This window comes from Peromyscus leucopus, chromosome 6, assembly GCF_004664715.2.
Source record: "Peromyscus leucopus breed LL Stock chromosome 6, UCI_PerLeu_2.1, whole genome shotgun sequence".
In the NCBI taxonomy this organism is placed as follows: Eukaryota; Metazoa; Chordata; class Mammalia; order Rodentia; family Cricetidae; genus Peromyscus; species Peromyscus leucopus.
Window position 1 is genome coordinate 84079895 of NC_051068.1, and position 12422 is coordinate 84092316.

The 12422-nt window shown below is 39.3% G+C and overlaps 1 protein-coding gene across 5 annotated transcripts in view; it reads left to right on the forward strand.

Annotated features, from left to right (window-relative positions):
* The window catches only part of Vav3 (vav guanine nucleotide exchange factor 3), a 336414-nt gene that overhangs the window by 291298 nt on the left and 32694 nt on the right, over positions 1-12422 (forward strand). For all 5 annotated transcript variants that reach the window (XR_005091832.1, XM_028879322.2, XM_037207020.1 and 2 more), the window contains 2 exons: positions 2092-2157; positions 8048-8082. Coding sequence is in view for 4 of the 5 variants with exons in the window: in XM_028879322.2 (XP_028735155.1) it covers positions 2092-2157; positions 8048-8082 (101 nt within the window). In the remaining variant the exon portion in view is untranslated. The remainder of the gene's footprint in view (positions 1-2091; positions 2158-8047; positions 8083-12422) is intronic.

The window sequence follows — 12422 nt, forward strand, 5'->3', positions numbered from 1 at the left end:
TTACTTTCTGTTTTGTGACATTTTTCTTCCCCCTACCCCCATACACATATACACATATTCTAACACACTCATTACACAAAATGCTATACAAAGGTCAGAGAATTTCACTGAAGGAATACCTTTGTATAGAAACAGTCAGCTTTTTTTAGTAGCTGCATATAAAAATGAAGTGTGATGTATTTTTGCTATATGTGACATAATTTGAGCTCATAGTAGTCATTGGCATGGACTATCAGATTGAGAGAAAGATACTTTAATTAGCAATCATTTATTAAATACCTGCTATGCATCCAACATCAGATTACACAAAAACAACTAAGACCTTGTAGTCAACCTCAAAGAATCTATGGCCTAGTCATGGAGATGACCATTTAGAATAACAATTGTCCATTCTACTAAGTTTGGACTACTTACTTTGTATGCTATTAAGAGGATGTGAATGGGCCATGGGTGAGTTAGTCATGGATCTAATGCGGATATGCAGCTTGCAAAATGCTTTACATAAGAGAAGAGAAAGTGGGTCATATGAGCTTTGGAAGGGGAGCAGACTGTAAGTATGAGGAGGCTCTGTGCTGGTTTGGTGCTGAGGAAGTGGATGGTATAATATTGGCCATCATTTACTCCTACAAAAATATCATTGCTTCTCCTTTGTTCTGAATTCTGTAGGTTGAGATCTTTTGTGCTGATCTAGTAAAGAATGGGAAGTGACTAATATGGCTTAGAAAAAAATAATTGTAAAGCTCTGCCCTTTCGTCTGACACACACACACACACACACACACACACACACACACACACACACATTTCTTTTAGTGCAATTTCAAACATGTTATTTTTATTTCTCTAAGAAATATTACCTCCTTTGTTTTTCTTCTGAGTTCTGTAAGGGTATGGTTGCTTTCAGCATTGTGGTGTACTTCTATATAAAGGTCTAGGTGATGATATGTACTAAACAACATTCTTATTCTTTCATGTTAGACTTCTATTAAAGTACTATAAAATACTCAGTAAATACAGATAAACGAAGAAGCACTTCATTGCAGTCTTAATTACTGTGCTTCCACCCCTCCCTAGTTTCTGAATCTTCCTTCCTGAAGACTTCTTCCTGCTTGCTGGTTGCACTAGTGTCTAATTATGTCCTCTTTCCGCATTTTGTCCCATCACAGTTTTTTTTTCCTATGCTACCTAGATCTTCCTCTGTATGATTCATGTTATCTATTTGAATAGGTTATCTGATTAGTTCCTGCAGTAATAACTGACCTATCTCCTAGTCTTTAACTCTGCTAGTATTCTCTGCTCAAATCTAGTTCACAGGTAAGTTCCACAGGTGGTGGTGTCTTTAATGCCTATGCTTCTGCTTCCAGTTTCTCTTCTCGTACCATGGTACCAATTCCCTAATGTCATTCTCATCTCCAAATTCATAAGAAATTTTTCATGTCGATGGAGTTTAAAAGTATGTACTACCTTTGGCACAACACCATCATCAGTGATAAAGTTTAGATGTCATAGAGGGCTCCAGCTACCTTTCTGTATTGTTTTCTAACACCCTCTTTGATGAGCCTTATTCTTTGCATAGAGAGGTTGTATAAAGCTGTAGTAGGAACACCTGAGTTTGAATTCAGGGTCTGGTGTCTGTTAGCACTACCATCACAGGGAAGTCCTCTACTTTCTCTATGCCTCGCTTCTCTCTTCTACAAAACTGAGGGTAGTAATCGACTCTGCCATAAAAGATTACTGCAAGAATTAATGAAAACTCAGAACACTATGTAAAATACAGTAATAATGTTTTAAGCATCAAACCTTATTAGACTTCATCTCCATATAGGATTGAGAGATACAAAGGTCTCAAAGTCAAATAGTATGTTGACAAGTAAATGGATTGTTTTATAACCATAACCTGAAACCGCATGGAAAGTCAACAGTGAAGAAAAATGTCTCTGCTTTTGCTTCTTCTTCTGGGTCCACGAGTTAATGCTGAGTACTAAATGCAATATGTAAATAACCCCAAGGATCCCAAGTTGAACAACATTGTATAAACAACAACATGGTATTATCATTTTGTTCTCAATGGTATTTTCTTTTTCCAATTTAGGGACGGAATTTGTCTTCAGGAGAGGTTGGATTTTTCCCAAGTGATGCTGTCAAACCATCTCCATGTGTAAGTTCTTATATTTCACTTCCTTCTAGTTTATTTTTGCTTTTGATGCTATGATTAACTGTTCAAGAAGGTGCAAAGTATAGTGACTGCCTAGATTCTCATCAATTTTATTAATATTTTGTAAGGAGGGCAGGTCTTACATGAGCATAATCCATAGATTATTGTGGGGCGTTTACCCACCACCCCCACAGCTTCCCAGAGTTTTCTTGAGTGCGAGCAGCAGGAAATATTAGATAGAAGGATTTATAGCGGAGAATCTTGCGGAGATAAACAGATAGAAAATAAAGGATAGCCTCAAGAGGGCCTGGAACCTATTCCAATGGGCCCGGACTGTCTCTGGTCCAGGGTTTTTATAGAGACGCCAAGGGGTGGAGCAAAAGACCTCCTCCCCCAGCACAGCCAAGTGCAGGCCATCTCAGACACCTGCACTCAGGCCCGTGGTCCTGATCATCCTCTATGCGGACCTGCTGGGTAAAGCCACGAGGAACCCCAGAACGGGCTCCCACAGATTATACTTTATGCCAAAAAATACTTCAAATGTAAGAAAAGATATGCAGGATGGAAATATAACTTAAAGTTTACAAAAATGTTTAAAGGTCCTTAGGAGAAGTAACCGAAGGTCACAGAGTGTTTGTATTGGGCAAGGTTTTCTTTTCTCTGGGCATAAATGGTGTGGTCTGACTTATTTCTGGTCACTCGTGTTACAGGTAGTCATTACACTTCAGCTTGTGTCTTTGAAAGGATGGTGGATCAAGCTAATTTTTCCAGAGGGCCTGATCCAGTTGATCTGCTTGGGAGGCATCCAGACAGTGGGACCGGGTCCTGTCCTCAGTGCATGAACTGGCAGTTTGGAACCTGGGGCTTATACAGGGATACTTGGCTCAGCCTGGGAGGAGGGGACTGGACCTGCCTGGACTGAATCTACCAGGTTGAATTCAATCCCGGGGGAGTCTTTGCCCTTGAGGAGATGGGAATGGGGCGTGGGCTGGGGAGAAGGCAGGGGGGATGGAGGTGGGAGGGGGGAGAACAAGGGAATCCGTGGCTGATATGTAAAATTAAATTTAATAAATAAATTAAAAAAAAGAAAGGATGGTAGAGAGTAGAAAGTTCACAAATTCTTCAACTAGGGCTCTGACTACTTTTTCTATGCTTTATAATATCCTTTCCTGTTTATTTAATTTCATAATGAATTTTTCTGAAAGTGGATAAAATGGGAATGAATGACAATTATACATGAGTGAATATCATGCAAATGTATTTCTTTGTGTTTTGTTATGTTGATTTATTTCTATATAGCATTATTTTAACATCATAATTTTCTCCACAATTTTAAAGTTAGTGAATGCAAAGTAATGAAATTTCTCTATTAATATGATGCACATGATTACTTGAGGGGAAAATGCCCTCAAAATTCTTAAATATTCTTGTTATATTCCCATGGCATCTGTATTTCTCAACTGCACATTCTTTTTGATATTACAAGTGTAATATCTGTCACCTTTAATTTGGGAATGTAATCTTACACCATTTATCCAAGCTTAATTATTTTTGAAAAGCAAAGAGAATTAAAAGAAAAGAGTTGCTGTTCTCTTTGTTGTGATAGATAGGTTGAATCTCATAGGTACAAATAGAAGCAATAATGTTTACATAACAGTAAATGGCAAGAGATTTTTAACATCCCAACATTTGGGAACCTAAATAAGCATTTAATATACAAAGCACTATTTTCTGTTTATATCTTACATGAGTTTTAGAAATTTTGTTTTAAAGATAGTCTGGCATAAAAGCATATTTAAATTTGTGGAATGGATGTACAAAGGATAAAAAAGTAAATGTGGATCCCTCAATGCACATAGGCAATTAGTGAATGAAATCAGCTTATGGAATCTTACTGTAACTCCCTAGAAGGAAAACCATACTCAGATATTTTAAGATACTAGAGATACACAGCAATACATAGCCAGGAAGAAAACAGCCAGATAAATATGAATGCTCCTATAGCTTAAAGTTAATAGATAGCTACTAAAGCAAACTACTTATGTCATGACATTATATACTTATTTTTTAGCTATAGGACAAGCTGAATGAAAGGAAGTAGACAGATTAAAGAGCTTGAAAACTGCATGAGCTTGAAAACTGCATCCCTTTGTATATGTTGCTTATCAAGGGGCTGTGAGTAGTGCTGTGAATTCTATTCTGAGCTGAAAATTTATTTTTCTAAGTGTATTATTCCTGTGTCTTCAAAAGTTTTGAGACATTCTAGTGGCACCCTCCAGGGTGGGAGACATAGATAAAGCAGTTAATTTATGACAATAGAGTGTTTGGAGACAAAGGCTGGGCTACAACATGGTACAAAGTTGGATAAATGTGAATCTGGCAGTTGTCAGGGCATGTTCCAGTAACACTCCACCCAACAGAAGAGAGAATTCTGTTGGTCTTGGCTCTGGGTTAGATAAAGGAAAAGAGAGGTAGGTGCGGGGGATGGCGAGCATGAGAGAGTGCTCCCTTAGTGATTTCTAAACTTAATGTAAAAGTCATCCATATGTAGGGCTGGAATTCATACCAGCCCTGTGATCTGAATTATCTTTAGCAAGAAACGTAATTTAAAATGACCCGGCATCAGTTGTTCTTCAAGTAAAAAATACATTGTCTGTCTGGTTTTAGCCTCTTCACAGACAGCCTTCAATGGGTTGTTGCAGATAAAGTTCCAGAGAATAGAAATTCAACAGTTGGAATCATCCTTTCAATGAGGAAACAGACCACCATAGGCTAAGGTTAGCAGACACAAAATATAGAGTTAGTTTCATGAAGTAGATACAGGACAAGATAATTAAATGAAAAAGTCTATACTCAATGTAACTAAAAACTAAAAAGTAGATATGAGGAGATTACAACGTTTTATGATTGTCTGGGCTTCTCTATAAAAGACTCAGATCTAATAATTGAAGGGAAGGCCTTAATGGGTGCATTCGATGGCCTATCAGACATGGTTGAGTAGAAAATTGGAAGAGAAATCTGAAGAAGTTTCTAAAATCAGTCCAGAGAGATTAGGCAATGGAAACTGTAAGGGAGAATGAAATAAGATTCAAATGTACCAAATAGAAGAGATTAAAGATAATTGTAGAAAAGCAATATTCAAATAAGTTATGGCCAAGAACTTTCCAGAATTTATGATAAAACTAATTTTAAAAATAAAGATGGGTAATTTAAATTCGTCAACAGCTAGATATATTTTAGTGAAGCTTCAGGATATTAGAGATGACATTAAGTTCAACCTGAGAGAAAATACAAATGCCTGTGAAAAGCATTGACAATTGGATTCCACACTAACAGCAGTGGCAACCAAAGCTACAAGCTTCTTTCTACTGATGGTCAGAGACTAGCTTTCCTTTTGCTAGTTCTCAGGTAACATATTTAATGAAAAAAACATGAAATACTAAACAGTCATGAAAACCTGTCTGAGGCTACTAATTGGCAAAAGGTTGACACGTGGAAACAGGAGTGCTGTTGAGTTTCCTGGTTCGAATACAGTCATGGGGTTATGGCATTCTGTATGGCTAAACTTCAGATAGAAACCATACAGTTCTCTGCCTTAAAGAATTGGAGTATGGACTTTGAAGTACCACAGCACTTGTGGAAGAAAACATTACAAAGGATGGAGTTATGGAAGGGAGAAACCTCAAGTTCTGTGTATAAACTCAAAATCTCTGATTGGGTAGTAAGGCCAGTAAATCCCTCAGCTTGGGCTAAAAGAAGTTAAATGAGAAAGCATCAACTGCTTATCATAGGAGACAATCCTATAAGTTATAATTTAGCCAAGTTAACTTCCTGCTTTGAGACAAGAGACATACTATGTGGGAAAATAAGAAGCCACAATTGCAGCTTGAAATATGCAAATATGATATGTAAATAGCATATCATTTACAACATCAATGTATAAAGAAGCAGGGGAACATAAATCACACTCAGAAATCAGCTATATATTCAAAACGCAAAGGAAAATATGTCCCTAATGAATGAGTAGATTTATAAACCTCAGCTTAGAACTTGAAACTGTTACTAAAGAACTGGATAGAGATTCTAGAACATGAAACTTCAATACCTGAAATAATAAAAATTAGTATGTTCAAATTTTTTGCAAGAAAATCACTGTCAATTTAGAAATTTAATCCCTGCTTCATATTTCTATAACAACAAATACAGAGAAAGTGTATCCAAGTGCTCCATCTAATTTTACAAACCACACTTCTGGTTAGGAAGGATCTATCATGCATACACATATTCCCAATAAGTTATTTAAAAGCCTGACTTGTCCATAGCATAAATTTAACAATGTAAGACATCTATGATGAAGGCTGAAGATGGCATTAGAGGACTATATACTTGAAGGAACTATATACTTAAAGGATGAAAAGGTATCTACAGCCTTAAGTGTGGCACAATGATGTGTCTGTTAAAACAAAGCCCCAAAGTATACTAAAGAGAAATTAGGAGGAGTATGTGAGATGGGATCGGAGATGAGAAGATGGTTGTATTATTAGTTAGTTTTTAATTGTCAACTACTCTAGTAATCTTAGAAGAGAGAACCTCAATAAGAAATTGCTCATGTAAGATTGGCCTGTTGTCATGTGTGTGAGATTGTCTTGATTGAGAAGTGTGTAAGAGGGCCTGGCCCTCCATGGGCAGCACCATCCCTAGGCAGGTGTGCCTGGGCTGAATAAAAGCTAGTTAAGTATGAGTCAGACAGCAAGCTATCAAGCTAGCCTTGGTTTCACCTCAAGCTTCTGCCTTGTGCTTCTCCTTCTTCTTTCCAAAAGGATGGATTATGATCTGGAAATACAAGTTAAATATGTATTCCTCCCCTTAGTTGCCTTTGGTTAATGTTTTATTACAGCCACAGAACATGCCCATGGAAAAAGAAAAGGCTCCGCTAGGCAGTTTTGGGATGGAATAGCCTGAGTTGTTTGTCTATTGTGAAATTATATGTCACTCTTCAGTTCTTGGATATCCATCCTTTTCCAGCCAAAGGAGAGAACCCAGGGAGAATATGTGGGAGTTCTTACCCACTTTTCCCCAAACCTGCAAAGTAAAAGACCCAGGAAATTCATGGATTGTGTCTGTCAAAGACTTGGCTGATTCATGAAGGTTTTTAAAACTCAAAATAGACTATCTATATTCTACTTTTTCCTCAATAGTTTGTAAATAGCCACTTCTTCTGTGGCGTGTTGACGTATTGGGTGTTTTTTGACTACTGGTGCGTATTCTTCGGCTTTCTTCATTTCCTAGTTACTACCATCAGCTAGAAGATGCTTTCTTTATTTGCACATAAAACGTAATAATTGTACTTGTGCAAGTCTCTATATGAAAAAAAGAAAGTGTGGATATTTTCCACGATGTGATGAATAAAATGTTTCTCTGCTGGAAGCTTTTAAAAACAGAGTTTAGAATTTGTGGAAAATAGGATCTACATCCAGTGTGTACTGTTTATGGTACATGTCTTTTTTTTTCTTTTCTTTTCTTCTCTTTTTTGTCTTGGGGAAGGGAAGTGCTATTTGGTTTCTTTAATAACCTTTTCATTTTAGTTTTCTATGTTGGATTAAACTGTCTTGTGGTAAATATTGAAAGTTTCTAGTTCATATTTTTCTTCTATCTCTTCCCTGGAAGGTATAGTAGAAAAATGCATGAAAGAATGAAATAAAGCAAAATGAATTATTTTCTACTTATCTGACATACACTGTGATTCATTCTGTGTAAAGTCACTAGCGGATAGTTCCAGGACTGTGCTACTTAAGGGTTTTATAGAGCTGAGTCAGCTGAGCTGAGTTAATGATTGATTTCTGAAAGCTACCCTTAAGTAAACTTAATCTATTTTTGCCTTTTTATGTCCTAGGTACCTAAACCAGTAGATTATTCTTGCCAACCCTGGTAAGTATTAAAAATGTTTATGTTGCTAAGTTGAAATACCATACTCCTAGCTCGAGGACACCTTAAATGTGTGGTTGTAAACCATGTTCCATTTCCATTTGTCCTTGCTAAAGGTGTTTTCACATGTAACAAAACATCATAATGAATTTGCATATTGCTGGCCATTCTCTATCATGATTGGATTGTGGTGTCTGTCTGTGTGTGTGTCAGTGTACGTGACCATAAATGTCTGTAACAGCCACAGAAAGAAACGGGATGTATCCTGATGTATCTCCTATTTTGGAAAGATAAATCTCGTGAAGCAGAGAAGAAAAAAGTGATTATACTATCTAAAACTAAGAATTACCTTTAAAAGATAGTAACTAAAATTGTAGTTGCCAGTGCAGAATAGGGAAATAAAATATATCCATGTCTGATTTGGGTCTTGTGTGACAGTCTTTATCTGGGAAGATGTACACACACGTCTACTCATCACAGAAAGGGAGGCCATAACAGGTCAAAGTAATGATTGGACAGGTGTCCGTCTCCGTGACCTAGTGAGTTTTCACTGGCATTTCAAACAGAGTTCACAAGGAACAGGGTTGACTTAAAGCAACCTCATCAGTGACAGTCCCACCTTAACGCAGGTGACCACTTAGGAAAGTGACACCCCTGGGACTAGCTGAACAGTCTAATAATTTCTCCCCTGCCAGCTCTCCAGTCTCCCTCCTCTAGCAGCTGTTCACTCCTTCCTTGACTGGTAGAATGGGGCCCTTGAGATAATTCCAAGGTTCTGTTCTCCCAGAAGTGTGACCTTTAGTTTACCTCCTGAGCCTCCTGAGCCCCCCTCTCCCTCCTGAGCCCCCCTCTCTCTCCTGAGCCCCCCTCTCCCTCCTGAGCCCCCCTCTCGGTCCTGAGCCCCCCTCTCGGTCCTGAGCCCCCCTCTCCTCCTGAGCCCCCCTCTCGTCCTGAGCCCCCTCTCGGTCCTGAGCCCCCTCTCTCTGAGCCCCTCTCTCCTGAGCCCCCTCTCTCCTGAGCCCCTCTCCTCCTGAGCCCCCTCTCTCCTGAGCCCCCCTCTCGGTCCTGAGCCCCCCTCTCTCTCCTGAGCCCCCTCTCTCGGTCCTGAGCCCCCCTCTCCCTCCTGAGCCCCCCTCTCCCTCCTGAGCCCCCCTCTCTCTCTCCTGAGCCCCCCTCTTGGTCCTGAGCCCCCTCTCTCTCCTGAGCCCCCTCTCTCTCCTGAGCCCCCCTCTCTCTCCTGAGCCCCCTCTCTCTCCTGAGCCCCCCTCTCCCTCCTGAGCCCCTCTCCTCCTGAGCCCCCCTCTCTCTCCTGTGCCCCCCTTCTCTCCTGGAGGGAATGTTTCAACTAGGAGAAAACAGCCACATAACAGGTCTAGATGGAGCGAGCATGTTTACCACTGAGATGATGGTAGTATAAGTAGCAGAATCAAAGATGGCAATGGACAGTAGTTGTTATTTTTTTTTTTTTAGATATTTTCAATTTTAAAACTACACACAGGAAGCAGAATAGTTAAGACTTCATTATGTCATAATAAGTAATATATGCTGAGTATTTTATATGCACTTACTACTTTAAGTATTTTATTTCACATTAAATGTGAGGTTGTATACCATTTCTCATTTCTGTTTGTCCTGTAACAAAACTTTTCCCCAAATTCCTATATGGAAGATATTAGTCATTGGTTTTTTTTGTATTTTTATTTTATAATTAATTTAATTTTACATATCAACCACGGATTCCCTTGTTCTCCCCCATCCCCCCGCCACTTTCCCCCCATCCCACCCCCCCATTCCCATCTCCTCCAGGGCAAAGACTCCCCTGGGGATTGAGTTCAACCTGGTAGATTCAGTCCAGGCAGGTCCAGTCCCCTCCTCCCTGGCTGAGCCAAGTGTCCCTGTATAAGCCCCAGGTTTCAAACAGCCAGCTCATGCACTGAGGACAGGTCCTGGTCCCACTGCCTGGAGGCCTCCCAAACAGTTCAAGCTAATCAACTGTCTCACTTATCCAGAGGGCCTGGTCCAGATCCATGGGGGCTCCTCAGCTATTGGTTCACAGTTCATGTGTTTCCATTAGTTTGGCTGTTTGTCCCTGTGCTTTTTCCAATCATGGTCTCAATATCTCTTGCTCAACTCCTGGAGCTCCACCTGGGGGTAATGGAGGGCAAGGGTCAGGGGTGGAGGGAAAGAGAGCTTAGGGGAGTGGGAGGTCCCAGCTGGATCAGGAACAGAGTAGGAGAACAAAGAAAGAGATACCATGATAAATGAAGACCCCATGGGAATAGGAAGAAGCAGAATGCTAGAGAGGTCTCCAGAAATCCACAAAGATACCTCCACAATAGACTACTGGCAATGGTCGAGAGAAAGCCCGAGCTGACCTACTCTGTCATGATAGAACTCTCATCCAGTGACCGGTGGAAGCAGATGCAGAGATCTACTGTCATTGTTTTTACTGAGGGAGAAAACGGTGAAGGCTGTGGCACCAGTTTGCTGTAGCCCCAAGACTCTAAGTGGTGCCCTTGTGCATTGCCATCGTGCCCCTCAAATACAAAACCTGAACATTTTGCTGGGTTGTATGTGTTTCCCTGGATTTGTGTTTGACTTTTCTGAAAATGAATGAACCTCTTTTCCCTGATATTTGTCTGTGCTCCCAGATATGATGTCATTCGAATGTATATATGAATGTAGTATCTTGAGGCTCTATAGCACTAGCTCAGTTTGCAAATGTGGGTAGCACCTAAGTATCTAATATGTATGATATATATATATCAATTTGTAGAAAGTGTATGGAATTATCCCCAAGCCTCTCACTGGCTCACAGCACTGACATTTGCCTCCTTGTCATTATCCACAGTCTCTGCTGCACTCTTCTTGGCTTTAGCCCTGAGCTTGCCAAAGAAATTGGATCAAATTGGCAGTCTTTGATACATTTGAACATCTCTGACAACAATTTCCAAATTTTTGTTTCTCTGGGATTTAAAACCATATTAATGACAGAAGTGAAGTTTTCTTCCATACAGCTAGATTTTATAGTTAAAAGGTTAATAATTTTAGAGATAAATACTAATGTTTCCAACCACATGGATTTTATTAAATAAGCCAGGCAGGTATCTGAGAACTGTTGAGACACAAGAGAGTGGGCAGGTTTATACAAAGTTCTTCTTTTTAAAGTGTACTCTTGCTAGTATGTAAAATTCTGTTGAAAATATAACCAGTTAGAATAACATCAAGACACCAAGACAAAGGAAACACCTTAAATATAGGAATTAACAAAGACATTTCAGAGTAAAAATTCTAAATTACATTTTCTTCCCTTGAGCAGTCTAGACAGTTCATTCAAGTAGATGGTTTCATGTAAAATGTCTTCAACTTGGGAACAATTATAAACTACTCAAGTAACTTTGAATTTTAGGAATATGAGACTCAACAGCATCTGTTTATATTATCTGTTATTTATTTTGATCTTTAAAGTAGGTTTATCCTGTCAAGTAAATATTGTGTCTATAGACCATGAAATAAAATAAAATCAACAAGACTTTCAATAGCTCATGTTTTATGCATGAAATGTATGAAATGCTGGGATGTGGTCTGAAGTTGAAGATAGGGGAGCTTCTTGAAGTCTGAATGTGGTAGATGCCAAGGCCCCTATGGTTTTTTCCCAGTGTCAAATAACCTGCATTTTTTCACTGCCAAGAGACAATGTTGTTAGGTGTATTACATGGGAAAACAGAACCACACAGGGCTCTGACTTGGAAAGGCCAGGCCTAACAGAGACTGGGGAGATGGCACTCTGAAAACCACTTAGATTAAAGAAAGTCTTTATATCAAAGGTGAGAAACCCTGTTTCCTTCACATAGCTTAGATCTGGCATGGAGCAGTTCCTCTCACACTGTACCCTTTCCTTGAATGCAGAAATGAGTTTAAAGAACTCTAAAGAAACTGAATATACTCAGTAAAAATCCAAACCCCTAACATTTGGATATCTCCCAGCCCAATTATCAGATTTTTGCCAAATTAGCAGACTTCTGCACAGTGGTGTACTTTTGGACCTGCACACATAGGACCGACCCTCCCTCGTTCCTGGATTCAGCTTCCTTATATATGAACAAACAAAAAAGTGAAACCAGACATTTGAGGAAAACTTTGAAGTAAGTACATAACAAATGTTTTGTAAGAGGAATGATATGAAAATGGGAATGCTTTTCTCCCTATTTTTATTAAGAAATTTTTTATTCACTTTACATACCAATCACAGATGCCCCTCTCTTCCCTCCTTCCACCCCCTCAGCCTCCCCTACCCCTTAACTCCTCCAAAAAGGTAAGGCCTCAGCAGAGCCTGGTACATT